Here is a 15,362-nt window from a genome sequence, read left to right on the forward strand (position 1 = left end):
AGGCATTGTGTCGCACCTTGCTAAATAAAGCTAGGGAAAACAGTATAACATCAGGAGGCATTGTGTCGCACCATGCTAAAACAAGGTAGGGAAAACAGTATAACATCAGGAGGCATTGTGTCGCACCATGCTAAATAAAGCTAAGGAAAACTACATTAAGGGGTTGTGTATAATATAAGTATCAACATTTTTCACAAGGGTACAAACTACACAGGTGGATGAGGATTAATGTTGGCGTACATTTTTTAAGACCAAATGGAATATGTTGATGAAAATATTTCTTACAAATCACAATTTTTGTTTTTGTCAGTCTGACTCCAGACCAGAATGTAAGATTAGCATCAACAGTTTTTATCATTTGTAAGGTATAATAAATCGATTTATGATTGACGTTTGCTTTTGTCAGACAATTCTCACATGACCTTAAAATCGGTCACATGACAGTGCATTAAAAAAGTATAATATATTTGCTTGTGAAAATGTTGATAATTGATATTCTCTGACTGTTATCGTGTAGAAGTTGAATATAGACAGTGGTAAAGCGTTCGTTTGATGCGCAGTCAATCTGGGAACCATCTTCAGCGGTGGACCCATTGACCTATTTCTCGCTCCAGCCAGTGCACCACAACTGGTGTATCAAAGGCTGTGGTATCCTGTCTGTGGGATGGTGCATATAAAAGATCCCTTGCTGCTAATTGAAAAGAGTAGCCCATGAAGTGGCGACAGTGGCTTTCTTCTCTCAATATCTGTGTGGTTCTTAGCTATATGTTCAACACCATATAACCGTAAATAAAATGTGTTGAGTGTGTCATTAAATAAAACATTTCCTTCCTTTTTGAGTATAGAGTACATAACTTGATCAGTCCAAAAAGAGATGGATTGTTGTTAATATTTTCTTTCATGGTGCACTAAATCTAATTATAAATTGGTCATTTTCATTCAATGAATAATTAATTACACTACAACACATGGAATAAGGTACTTCACCTGCAATCAGAATAAATATTGAAAAGAATCAATTTAAGATTTATATTTCTTGCCCACTGGACTGAATTGGGCAGCTTTTATGTGGTTCTAGATTAATAGGGCAAATCGAACCTGAGGGACAAATTACAGCATTAATGTTTTGTTACTGTAATTAAATGGGCAAGAAAAAGAATCTATCACTGTTATGAGGTGTAGATAAAGCAATTCCAACCCTTGGGACAAAACATTTTGTCCCCCCATTTGGAATTGCCTTATCTACACCTCACAACAGTGATAGATTCTATTAGTGTATTTATGCATAAAAGAAACTTACGACTGGCCAGTTTCATCAGACAGCTATGTTTTATAGATTGTGTTACAGGTTACCGGGTAATTACATTGTTTAGGAAGGTTCTTAACATAGCCACCTCCCACTTTGAAAGATAACAAACACCCTCCTTATGATTGTACTGTTATCTGATATTTATCTTGTTGCAGGTCACAACCATTCTTCCAATATGGAGATACGTAGCTCAGTGGGAAATCACAGCAGTGTTCAGAACCACTCTAAAAGCAGCTTTGGATGCAACAGTAGTCTGCAGAATCTCTCACAAGGTTCATCCACCGGGGTTTTTGGTTTTAAACCATAATTTTCCCCCTATTTTGAAACACTTCTTCCATCCCTCTAAATAAAGGGACTATCCTGAATTTTTATCCATGGTAACATGTTCAATAAATATTGTTTTTAATTCCCTTACGATCTGTCTGTCTCTCTGCTTCTTATCTAATTTAGGTTTTTTAGTGGGGTTTTTTTTTTGCTGCAGTGCCTTAAGATATTGAGCTAAAATTTAGTTACAAGTCATGGCAATTTACCCATTTTTGACAAGAGTTATGGCCCTTGAACTGAGGAGGTTAACAAACTTTGTGGGGCCTGGTAGGAAATATTCATTACTTTAACAGTATCCTCAGATGGCTTATTTATTTTTAAACTTGTAGTATGCTTACATTTGTTTGCTTGATATAGGAATATATGTATATTAAGTGCATTTCTAGATATCCTAATGTTTGTAGGAGCTCAATAATTTTACACAACAAAATGTTTGTTTTAACCACCAAACAAAATTTAAAATAATTGGGTCAAAGGGAATCCCAAATACATTTATTGACATAACTTTTAAAAACATTTTTCATTACCAAGATAGGTTATACAAAACTAGATTTATCCATTGTCTGTTCTAATGGCTATAATCATAGAATTTCAGAATTTGATTTGCTCTGAAAATATTTTGTCAGTATTTGTAAGGTTCATTGTTTTGTTTTATCATTTTCTAGTCTTCATGTAGCTTATGACTTAAAGATATTTGTTTTTATTTCTTTTCATATTTTCTCGTTTGTTAAGGGAACATGATGCACTATGCCTTGGATGTTATACCTTATTAATTTATTTATTTTAGTGTTAATGCTTTGTTTCAGGTGTCTTTTCTCCAATTGGAGGAAATTCGTCATTGTCACAAAAACAAAAGATGGAGCAAATGTCTAGTCAACTAATACATGATAGCAATGACTCTTCCTATACAGTCCATCAACAGAGAAATGTTCAGGTTTAAATCAAGCAATTTGTCTATCATATACTGAATTTCATTAAAAAGGGGTGAGATATAGCCCATTGGTAAAGTGCTCACTCGATGCGCAGCCGGTTTGGGATTGATCTCAGTCAGTGGGCCCGATCTCCGTCAGTGGGTCCGATCTCCGTCAGTGGGCCCATTGGGCTATTTCTCGCTCCAGCCAGTGCACCACGTCTGGTACATCAAAGGCCGTGGTATGTGCTATCCTGTCTATGGGGTGGTGCATATAAAAGATCCCTTGCTGCTAAACCATAAATAAAATGTGTTAAGTGCATTATTAAATAAACCATTTTTCTTCCTTCCTTCCTGAACTTCATTGAAAAACCGGCCTCGGTGGCGTAGTGGTTAGGCCATCGGTCTACAGGCTGGTAGGTACTGGGTTCGGATCCCAGTCGAGGCATGGGATTTTTAATCCAGATACCGACTCCAAACCCTGAGTGAGTGCTCCGCAAGGCTCAATGGGTAGGTGTAAAAACCACTTGCACCGACCAGTGATCCATAACTGGTTCAACAAAGGCCATGGTTTGTGCTATCCTGCCTGTGGGAAGCGCAAATAAAAGATCCCTTGCTGCCTGTTGTAAAAGAGTAGCCTATGTGGCGACAGCGGGTTTCCTCTAAAAATCTGTGTGGTCCTTAACCATATGTCTGACGCCATATAACCGTAAATAAAATGTGTTGAGTGCGTCGTTAAATAAAACACTTCTTTCTTTCTTTCTTTCATTGAAAACTCACCACCCAATGTTCAGTTGTTATTACTATTGCATGTATGAGGTTACTGTAAAACACACAATGACCATAACCCTTGTATACCATTATTGCCTACCAGAAAACATCTAATTATACACAATCAGTTAAATGTATGATATTTTTCAATGGAGTTCAGTATATATGTTATTTTATATGTAATGAAAGAAAGAAAGAAAGAAATGTTTTATTTAACGACACACTAAACACATTTTATTTACGGTTATATGGCGTGACATATGGTTAAGGACCACACAGATATTGAGAGAGTAAACCAGCTGACGCCACTTTGTGGGCTACTCTTTTCGATTAACAGCAAGGGATCTTCTATATGTACCATCTCACAGACAGTACATACCACGACCTTTGATATACCAGTCGTGATGCACTGGCTGGAACAAGGAATAGCTCAATGGGGCCTCCGATGGAGATCGATTCTAAACGGACCACGCATCAAGCGAGTGCTTTACCACTGGGCTACATCCCGCCCCCTATATGCAATGAAGAATACTATTCCTCTAACTGCTGAGATGGCAGTTGAAGTAAAGTTAAGGGGATGAAAGAATTCCTGCTATAAATAGTTGAGAGAAAAACACAGAGATGGTTAAATATGAGATTAAAGTGGATATTTAATTAATATTCTGGCCTCACAAATATAATCGCAGCTGCTATAAATTTTATTTTTGATAGGTTCCATCTGAGATGGGTCAAAATTATGTCCATGTTTGTACCTGTTTTGCTTTCACTGTAGAATTTTTCTATCCAGTTAAAGATTTAATGCTGTTCAAACGGTACTTGCTTTTGTTAGTAATTATAAAGTGCTTCATTTCTTGCAGGCCATGGGTGACCGTTCCTCGACATATGATTCACACCAGCATATACCCAATGGGTCTGTACAGCAACCTGAACAGCCATATGAGGACAGTCTTCCTACAAGTGTATTAGGTAAATAATATAGCACACGTTCATATACTGATGTTCTTAAATAAGGGAATACGTGACATTTCAAACCAAACATTAATCACTACTGGATAGAGCTAGGCGGTATTGAAATTTCAGGTTCGGTATCAGTATCAGTATTTTTTAGGTGATTTACCTTGGTATTGGTACGGTATTTGGTATTGATACAATACCGATATTATTGATAACGATACCAATATTGAGCGGTAATTTTGGTATACTTGGCTTTAAATGCATGCCTGAGTTGCATCTCACCCACTAAATTCATCAAAATAAAATTACATTCCATACACAAGGCCCGTATCTCTTTTCTTTTCAGTTGTTTTGTCTTCGTCAGATATATTATTAGTGCTTTACTAAATAGCGTAAAACATTTTTGAATACCGGAATTTCAGTAAATTTATGTTAAATTGGTATTGACATAATAGCGATACTGAATGGTATATATAGTATACCGCCCAGGGGCCTAATTCACTAAACTCTCGCAACTTTGCGATCTCGCAGTGCAATGCTAAAAGACTTGCAAAGAGAATGCTTTCTTGTCTAACAGAGCCTAAGAGAGCTTTGTGAATTAGGCCCCAGCTCTACTACTACAGTTGTTTACCTGTATAAAATACACCGATGTAATATAGGATTGAATGAACATATTGTGGAATTGACTGCCAATAATACGGTTAATTTAATGATATTGTCGATGATGGTTTTGGTAGCAGTCACATTTATACATATTTTGTCAGTTGTGAATAAATAGTGTGAACCAACCTTTAATTATTGCTGCTAACAAAAAAAAAAAAAAAAATTTTTATCTTCAGATAACTTTAAAGAACACTCCAGACAGATCTCTCCAACAAACATGGATGTTCCGCATACAAGTGTTCCAGTAACACAAGTGATGCATGGAAACCATAGCCATGTGGACAGTATGGACGCAAACTCGGTTGATGACGATGACCGACGTGGTCATCATTCTGAGGACAGAGTCGTGCCGACCCCGAGCAGGGGATCGTCAGCTAACCACCGCCCACCTCGCAGTGCCAGGACTAGTCGGTCCATTGCTTCCCCTGTTGGCGACGGGGTCACAGATTCACCCATGACTCATGTGCGAGAGATGGTCAAAGATGCAATACGGACGTGTAATGAACACATGCAGGAGGAGCTTAAGGCAATGTGGAGGAAGGCAAACGATCAGGTGTGTGGGTGTTTTTTTTAAAATTATTGCTGCTGTTTAGACATTAAAAAAAAAGGGGGACAAGTTAAACCAGTTACTAAGCTAAGAAAAAAAATGAAAGAAATACACATTGTTTAATTAGTGGGTGTTTGGGTGCAAAAATTAAATTATGTTATCGCATTGATTAATTAATCATTGGCTATCAAACATTTGGTCATTCTGACACATCTGCAGAGGAAACAATATGATTACACACAAATAAATCTTAATGTAATTTGTAAAAAAAAACCCACAATAGTTGTTTGCATCATTGAATACTTAAAATGTTTCCATTGGCAACAAAAGATCTTTTTATATCACTTTCCCACAGACAGGACAGTACATACCACAACCGTTGATATACCAGCCGTGTGGCACAGGTTGATTGTTAGGTGACACTCTAAATTTTTTTTTAAAGTAATCAATGTTAGGCTCCAAATATCTGTAGTTCAGAATGTGCTATGGTGTCATCAATATGGTTTAAAATAGCAGGCTTACCTCCTAAAGTAGATATTGGTATATAATTGAATTATGGCTTATGTAGGTATATACATCTAAAGAAAACAGGACTTTTGATTCTAATATTGGTAATAATATAAACTGACGATCAAAAGAAAGTATACCAATTATTTTTTCAAAGTATTAAAAACAACACAAAACACAAGTTGATGCAAATGTTATATTTTGAAAGTATAATAATTTGGCGATAAATAAACACGAGTATACTCAATAAAACCCATAAAATGATAATATCACAGTTCACAACAGCACTAGGGGTGAAATGTGCGATTTCATAAAGGACCACTCATAACAAAGGTGAATAAATTTGACCACAAAGAACATGTTTCAATAGCATGTATGTCCACCATGTGCAAATAATTGAAGTATGCAAGTGTGGACCCGACGTCGGACAGATTTCCGTCAATGACAATAAGGTCTGTCCACTGTTGGCCACAGATACCACCCCAAACCATCACAGATCCACCACCAAACGGTTCAGTCTCCTGAACACAGCACAGAGCTGTTCTCTCTCCTGCATGTCAGTATATCCGAGTCCTGCCATCAGCTCTGAATAACTGGAACCTGTTCTCATCAGAAAAGAGTACACGTTTCCAGTTCCGATGTTGCCAATGTTGAAACTGACGTGCCCAACGTAAACGTTGAAGTCGATGTTGCCTCGTCAATGTCATCCCTCTGAATGGTCGATAGGCCCTGATACCATGCTGTCATAGCCAACGACTTACAGTGTGACGATTGATGACATGTCCAAGGCCAGTCACTGCAGATGACGTCATAGTGAGGAATCTGTTACGTAAGTGTAAGATGCAGAGATGGCGGTCCTCGTTGGCTGTTGTTACGCGGGGTCTTCCACTTCATGGTCTGTCTGCAGTCCTGCCAGTCACACTGTAACGCTGTATCAACCTGGTAATCGTCAATTTTGTGCAATTCAGGATTCTTGCCACATGGGCATAACTCGCACCCACCTGCACCATACCAATAACTCTCTCTCTTTCTTCAGCAGTTAGCCTTGCCATGTTCTCTGGTGTTTCACTGTTGACTGAGGCATGTTCTAAGCAATGGCACCCTTTTTTACACCCTTATGTGCACGAGTATCATGTTTCTCGTGCAGTATAAATTTGATGAATAAACTCATTTTGCACATGCGGCATCGCCCAAACGCAGCAATGTGCGACTGTTCGTCATTGATTGCATTATAACGAACAATACTGGAACCTATCTAACCTTCCATGAACGTGTATTGTGTTTATTTATCATAAAAATAATTGGTATACTTTCTTTTGATCGTCAGTTTATTTTAAATCGAGTAACAGGCCTTCTCATCGAAAGCAAAAATATAACCCGAGTGTTGGTTTACATGAATCTCAAGACAGGAGAATACAGTTCTAAAATAAAGGTTTTTTTTACCAAATTTGTATTTTGTCATTTCTTTCAGCGTTCTTCTATAAGTAGGAGAGATGGTAGCAATTCACAGATAGAATCCAGTGTGTTCCAGACAGAATTCCTTCGGGGTATTGTTCAAGAGGAACTGGAAGGATTCCGTGCAGAGAGTCATCGGGATTTACAAGCTCTTCATGTGGAAATGTTGAGACAATTCCAGATTCAACAAGTGGGTGTTTGCGTTCTTTTTAACTGTAAACTAACTTAAAGTAATTGTAAAGATTCTGCTGTTGTCATTAAAAATGGGACATCATAACGAAAAACTGTATCATGAAAACAAGATAATTGATTTTTCTGCATATTCTAAACTATATGTGCTTTTCCTGTAAAAATTGGGTGGGACGTAGCCCAGTGGTAAAGCATACGCCGGATGTGCGGTCAGTTTGGGATCGATCATTGTTGGTGGGCGGGGCCATTGGGCTATTTCTCGTTCCAGCCAGTGCACCAAGACTGGTATATCAAAGGCAGTGGTATGTGCCATCCTGTCTGTGGGTTGGTGCATATAAAAGATCCCTTAAAACATTTTTAGTGGTTTTCCTCTCTAAGACTATGTCTAGATTACCAAATGTTGACATCCAATAGCCGATGATTAATAAATCAATGTGCTCTAGTGGTGTTGTTAAACAAAACAAACTTTAACTTTATAAAAATATGGGGGGGGGGGGGGATTTATCAATGTATAATAGTCACAAAGTTAGTACAAAATAACTTTGCTACACTAAGCAATGTTACACAATTTGTGACCGTTATACATCAATAAACTAAAAATTACAAACATTTCTTATTTAAATAATCATTTTGTTTGAATCATGTCAATAGGTATTGAATTTTATAATTATATATATCTATGTATATTTGTTTTTTATCTTTGAGTTAGACTTTTGCTTTCCTCAGATTTCACTTTCATGATCTTGCAAACCAAGTGTAAAAATAACATCAGAATGTTTGATTTATTTTTAATTTTAGGGGAGTTATAATTAAATTACATAGAAATTACATAGTGTAAGACAGAGTTCGACAAATCCGCTAGCCCGACGCCCGTGGCTAGTGGTTTTTAAGTTTGGGCTAGTGAGAAACACAAAACCACTAGCCCGCAGGGCTAGTGGTTTCCACCTCCCTCCTTATCACTCGATCGTGTTTGTTGTTTGTTTTTTGTTTTTTTCTCTCGGCTGAAATTTCGTTTAATAAATTTGATTGTGATGTTTGTCATCGAATAATATCAACAACGCAATCAGTATATAATAATAATCCACTTGAATTAGGTCTGCAAACTGCAGTAACATGCTTACAGTAAGATTTATTACTTATCAGCTGAAATAGACCTACAATTTGTAATTAATAATTATGACCAAGTCTGTCAATCAATTCCAAGATAAATTGCATGTAATTTATACCTATAGAAATTAAAAATGTCAGTGTATTAAATAATAATCTCAACTACCACAAGAATAGAATGTTGATTTTTCTGCAAAGTTTAGACTTGAATTATTTAATATATTAAAGATTTTGCTATTGTTTTTACAGGCTGAAATAAGCTCATTACTACAGCAATATTCTGTGAACCGAGAACTTGTTGCAGAAGTTGAACGATTACGAGAGGAAAATGCAAGACTTAAAAAATATTTTTGACATGTTTGTTTCCCAATTTTTAAAATCTTTATAATCACCTTGGAAGTGTCATATCTATCACTTGAAATAAATCAAACAATGTTCGAATGCATTTTACCAGCTGTGGTTCAAGTCGGAGATTATCACAAGGGAGGCCACTCATTTATTTTTCCGATATTTTAAAGTGGCACATTTTTTATGTTCATCTCATCATTAGCTCCTTGGGTAATTGTGAATTTATAATTACCCTAGGTGTCTTGAATGCGGGTAATTTTAACATGCTCCTATACCACGAAGTTTTCGAGCATATAGAATGCCTGTTTACCAAAGATCTTGTATTAAAACTGTTACACTTTTACATGCAGATTAATGCACACACTCAAAAAAAAATTTGCGTCATGATTCATTGTTTCAAAATGTTTCTGCTATGTTGAAGGATTGCATTTATTAATTTTATTTCCAGACATATTATTCACTTACGGTTCAAGTATGTTGCCCTGTGCACCTCGGCTCCCTGGGATCTGTTCAGGATGGGTTAATCAGGGCTAGCTCTGGCACTCGCCAAATTCGACAGTTGCGAATTTCAAAAACAATTGGCAAATTTTGTTTTGATTTGGCGAAATACTTTTATAAAATAATTGATATTTTGTTAGAAAATATCTGGGTTTGTGCAATTTTAGAAGTTCAGTAAATAATTTGGCGAAATATTTTTATAAAATAATTGATATTTTGTTAGAAAATATCTGGGTTTGTGCAATTTTAGAAGTTCAGTAAATAATTTGGCGAAATACTTTTATAAAATAATTGATATTTTGTTAGAAAATATCTGGGTTTGTGCAATTTTAAAAGTTCAGTAAATAATTTGGCGAAATACTTTTATAAAATAATTGATATTTTGTTAGAAAATATCTGGGTTTGTGCAGTTTTAGAAGTTCAGTAAATAATTTGGCGAAATTTTCTGCTGACCCAGAGCTAACCCTTGTTAATGATTAGACAGAAGTGAGAAAGAAGTCGGTGTAGTAATCTTACATCGTCCCATTGTGCCATTATAACTCCCTCTGCAGGTGCTACTAAAGGGATGTGAACCCAGTACATATTAGCATTAAGTCACGTCGTTAATGTTTAATTGCTTTATCTCATTAGGTGCTATTTTAGAATCTTTATTTCATAGTTTAGGGGCCAGTTGTTTATGAACATGGTCAGCTTAACCAGCAGACCTCACCATTTAAGGGGAGCTGTCACTCTGGCTCCCCATCACTTCCCCTTCCCTAAGACTAGTTGAACAAAAGTAATTTTTGGCTCCCCTTAGTATGTGAATTACAAAAAAACATTACAGTACTACAAAAGGATTAAAGATCGTGCTCAATACGGTAATATCTTAAATGGTTCCCCCGTAATTTAACTTGGGGAAGAAATTAATTTTGTGAAGGCAAGCCCAATGTTGATGATATAATAAAATAAAGCCAGTGCAGTAGGGTGTATATTTATTTTGTTATCTTATTGATCATAAATCATATGATCATTTATTTACTTTAATGTCAAAGTGTTTGTGATGACTTCTTTCACATGTATGTTGCATACCTTTTTTTTTCTTCTTTTTTTGTAGAATGTGTTTTAAATTTTATTGGTGCATTTATAGCCTATGACACAAGTTCTATTGTGTTCAGACTTGTTAAAAAATGTGTTTTATTAATGAATATCAAATTGGCACAATGTAAAAAATATTTGTATAAAAGTTGTATATATGATGTACAAAAAGGACCATCAAATCTCAAAATCTATATGAAGTTAAATAAAAAGGAAATATCTGTGATATTGAGTATTTGTTCACATTGCAAATGGGTTTTAAGAGACACAGGATAGTTTTAGCATATGAAACAAAAACAATTATCTTGTGTATGATGATGAATTTTTTTAAAAAGGAAGCCCCTTTTTCATAAAGGTACAAACAATATGCTTGGGTGAGGGATTGCTGTTGGTGTTCACTTTTAAAATGAAAAACAAAAATGTTGATAAAAATAGCTGTTACAAAATTAATTAAAAAGAACTCTGTATACTTTTTCATTTGTTGACAATTGTGGGTCATAAATTACATTTCTTAACAGCACACAAGACAACATCTACCACAACCTTTGATATACCAGTTGTGGCACACATGCAGCTGATACTGCTGCTTTTTTTTGTTGCTGCTTTTTTTAAAGTTTATTCCATGAAAAATAATTGCAACATGTACATTTGCTTTATATGCACATGGCTTGAGTATTTAATAAGTAATATTTATGTAATTACAATGTGGCAACAAAACATTCATGGATGATACACATTTTAGTCAGAAGTAAATAGACAGTTATGACAGAAAAAAGAAGAAAAAGTACTTTTAGGTGGTTACCCATTTCAGTTTTAATCAAGTTTAGTATTGAGAGTCCATGTTTCAACATAATAAATTGATAACAACTGTCAGTTGCTGGTATATTTTCAGAATAGTTTTGACAAAATCAAAAGGCAAGAATATATTGGTTACTTTTGCAATGACAAGAGTGTTAACCTTTGTGGTGAATTCCATTTCTCGCCATTTCCAAGTCCTAAACCAAGTGGATATTCCTCTATACTTTTTCAGTTAATTTTAAGAGAAATTATTTTTTAACAGGTTTTGGTTTAAGGTCTGCTTTCCATCAGTGCAGTTCCATGCATCATTTATTGTGCGTTTTTATGCAAGATGAATTGTGCTTTTCCATATTTGTGTTTTCACAAGCAGATTATTGTACAAAATGCGAATTGCACATATGGCAACCGATAAACCTTTTTCAACATGCTAAATTAAGGTTAAATTTTGTTTTGTTTAACGACACCACTAAAGCACAATAGATTTATTAATTATAGGCTATTGGATGTCAAAACATTTTGTAATTTTGACATATAGTAATTTTTCCATTAGCAAAGGATCTTTTATATGCATCATCCCAGACAGGATAGCACATACCAAAGTCTTTAATATACCAATTGTGATACACTGGCTAGAATGAGAAATAGCCAGCCCAATGGGCCCACAATAAAGTGCTAAATGGCCACATACAGTAGAATCTCATTGGGTCGAACTTGGGAGGGTCGAATACACTGGAATACTTGAGCCAAAAATGAAGACCTCGAGTTCCACTTAAACGATGTTAACCGAATGGTTAGGTCGAACTACCTGATGGGTTGAACACTTTCTCGAGCACTGACGAGGTTCGAGCTAACAGGATTAAACTATTTGGAAAAAATACTGTGTATATGCAGTGTCGATAAACTTGCATGCAAAATCATGTTAACAGAAAGTGAGCCTAACTACTACATAGAGTTTAATCACTAACCTTTCTGTATGAACCCGTGACCCTTTGTTGAAGTCATTGTACAATGTGAAAAACAGTAGGTGTTCTTCATTTCAAATATACCGGCCTCGGTGGCGGCGTTGTAGGCCATCGGTTTACAGGCTGGTAGGTACTGGGTTCGGATCCCAGTCGAGGCATGTGAGTTTTAATCCATATACTGACTCCAAACCCTGGGTGAGTGCTCCGCAAGGCTCAATGGGTAGGTGTAAACAACTTGCACCGACCAGTGATCCATAACTGGTTCAACAAAGGCCATGGTTTGTGCATTCCTGCCTGTGGGAAGCGCAAATAAAAGATCCCTTGCTGCTAATCGGAAGAGTAGCCCATGTAGTGGTGACAGCGGGTTTCCTCTCAAAATCTATGTGGTCCTTAATCATGTCTGACGCCATATAACCGTAAATAAAATGTGTTGAGTGTGTCGTTAAATAAAACATTTCTTTCTTTCATTTCAAATAAACATATCTGAGCCAAAGTGGAAGCAAGTGGTCGAGATTTCTTTGTTGCGTCCAAGTTTGTCTAAAGTCTGCCATTTGTATGTTATATTCTTGAACATCAAAATGATTTTGCCAAAGAGTCTTCCATAATAATACGGTCTCCCACAAGAAGATTGTTTTTATTATTTTTTAAAACATGTATTTTGTATAAAATGCTGTAAAAACTAGTTATTTTTTAACTTATTAATAATGCCAGTAGTTTTTCTATATTCTGTAGAGTGACTGAAATCAAAGTGCTGCTCTGAAGTTAGATCTGATGGAATTATGGGAAATAATAATATGGTGTTTGTTTAGGGTTAAGTATTGTAAAAAAAAAAAAAAAAAAAAGTCAACTGGTATTTAGTTTATAAAGCAAATGTAAGATCTATACTGTAATTTAGTTAACCTGTTAAATATTATGTATTGTACATTATACTGTATTTAAGTACTATGAATAAATATAATAGAAAACCTTTATCTTTTTTCTTTCTTTTTTGTATTTAAGATTTATCAACCAGTGTTGTAGTTTTTTGCTGGTTATCAGGTTTTACCAATATTAATGTCAATGTCACTCCCCCTTTCCTTTTTCTCCTTTGGAAATCCTTTTTTTTTTTTTGTTCTTGATCAAGCAGCTCTAACATCTTTTGCTGTCTATCTTCACATTCTAGTCCTTGTCTTACAAAATAAAATATTGTAGTTTTCTAGAATGGTTCCCTTAATTTTTTATTATCTGCTGTACAAGATGCATTCATTTGTGTGAATGTCAGCAGGTATGATGTCTTTATGCTTCCATACTTGAAGATATAAATAACATGAAACAACAGAGTTGCCATTTTTCATTCAGTGTGCCGTCATCGGCCAATTTTTGGGATCTTTTTTCACTTTGTTGGTCCATTTACGAATTCAGAAAGTATTTTTAATTGATAATACTAATACACTGCCATGTTTTGTTGAATATGGTCAGTACACACAACTGTAGTTGGTATAATTTATCGAACTAGGTCATAGTATTTTCCAAATTTATGTGGTATTATTTGTGGTTTTAGGAGGTAGTATTTCATGAATTTATGGGATATTATTTGGGGTTTTAGATGGAAGTATTACTTTATATAGCACCTTTAAACAAACACACACCTCCAACTTCCTGTATAAATGACAACAACAATTTGTATTTTTATTGTTTTTAATCAATATATAAAGTGCCAGTATTTATTGCAATAAATACTGTGTTGAATAAAAAAAAAAACATTATTTTATAAAATAGTGCAATTACCGGGTATATTGGTCAACAATACTTTATTGACTAAAACACTGGTTATAGTTGGAGAAAAAATAGGTCAAAAGTTAAAGACTACTGCACATGAAAACTATTGGATAAGCAAAAGGTAGCCCAGTGGTAAAGCACCCGCTTAATGCGTGGTCGGTCTGGGATCGATCCCCATCGGTGGGCCCATTTCTTATTCCAGCCAGTGCACCACAAAAGAAAACAAACATCTTTTTTTATATTATGCAATGATCAATTGTGCAATCAATTAATTTGTATTTAATTATAACAACATAATCTTCGGATTCTGCTGCACACACAAGAATGTTGTGTTCAGTTGTTTAATACACACTTACACCGGGTTATGTCACAGTCTCCTTGCACATGGCAAACAAATTATATTTATAAAACATTAAACAAATGACAAAATCAAATATTACAAGAAAGGTAAACTTAATGCATGTAACACAAAATGTAGCAACTTTAATTTCCTAATTATTGTCCCAAAATGGCATGTTTAATAAAAAAAGAATTATAAGATATTAAACAAAAGACAAAATATTACAATTAATGTAAACCTATATTACATTTTAAAAAACAAATTCCACTGCCTCTTTTCCTTTCTATCCTTTAATTCCACAAAAACATTTCCCGATCTGGCACATCCTCCTATCATTAAACTTTTTAAAATTCTTCTCAACATCCCAGTCCTTGTCTCTCCAGCTGTGACAGGTGCTGGTCTTTTGTGGCTACCCATGCCACCCACTTGCCATGTGTTATTAGTTTGAATTGTGGGCTTAGTCAAACCTGTAATGTGCTATCAGCTTGAATTGTGGGCTTAGTCACGCCTGCAATGTGCTATCAGCTTGAATTGTGGGCTTAGTCACACGTGCAATGTGCTATCAGCTTGAACTGTGGGCTTAGTCACGCCTGTCATGTGCTATCAGCTTGAATTGTGGGCTTAGTCACACCTGCAATGTGCTATCAGCTTGAATTGTAGGCTTAGTCACGCCGGGAATGTGCTATCAGCTTGAATTGTGGGCTTAGTCATGCCGGGAATGTGCTATCAGCTCGAATTGTGGGCTCAGTCACGCCGGCAATGTGCTATCAGCTCGAATTGTGGGCTCAGTCACGCCGGCAATGTGCTATCAGCTCGAACTGTGGGCTCAGTCACGCCTGCCATGTGCT

At 35.7% G+C, this 15,362-nt stretch overlaps 1 protein-coding gene across 2 annotated transcripts in view; it reads left to right on the forward strand.

The window, feature by feature from the left end:
• Positions 1 to 12,618, forward strand: part of LOC121367992 (protein NEDD1-like) — a 30,997-nt gene extending 18,379 nt beyond the window's left edge. The window contains exons 10-15 of one of the 2 annotated variants that reach the window (XM_041492477.1): positions 1,465 to 1,581; positions 2,440 to 2,567; positions 4,172 to 4,280; positions 5,108 to 5,484; positions 7,457 to 7,630; positions 8,986 to 12,618. In XM_041492477.1, the coding sequence (XP_041348411.1) occupies positions 1,465 to 1,581; positions 2,440 to 2,567; positions 4,172 to 4,280; positions 5,108 to 5,484; positions 7,457 to 7,630; positions 8,986 to 9,090 (1,010 nt within the window). In that variant the 3' untranslated portion in view covers positions 9,091 to 12,618. The remainder of the gene's footprint in view (positions 1 to 1,464; positions 1,582 to 2,439; positions 2,568 to 4,171; positions 4,281 to 5,107; positions 5,485 to 7,456; positions 7,631 to 8,985) is intronic. The other variant, XM_041492478.1, reaches the window with a different exon arrangement.
• Positions 12,619 to 15,362: the final 2,744 nt, after the last annotated feature.

The sequence above is a fragment of the Gigantopelta aegis genome, chromosome 3 (assembly GCF_016097555.1).
Source record: "Gigantopelta aegis isolate Gae_Host chromosome 3, Gae_host_genome, whole genome shotgun sequence".
NCBI lineage: Eukaryota > Metazoa > Mollusca > Gastropoda > Neomphalida > Peltospiridae > Gigantopelta > Gigantopelta aegis.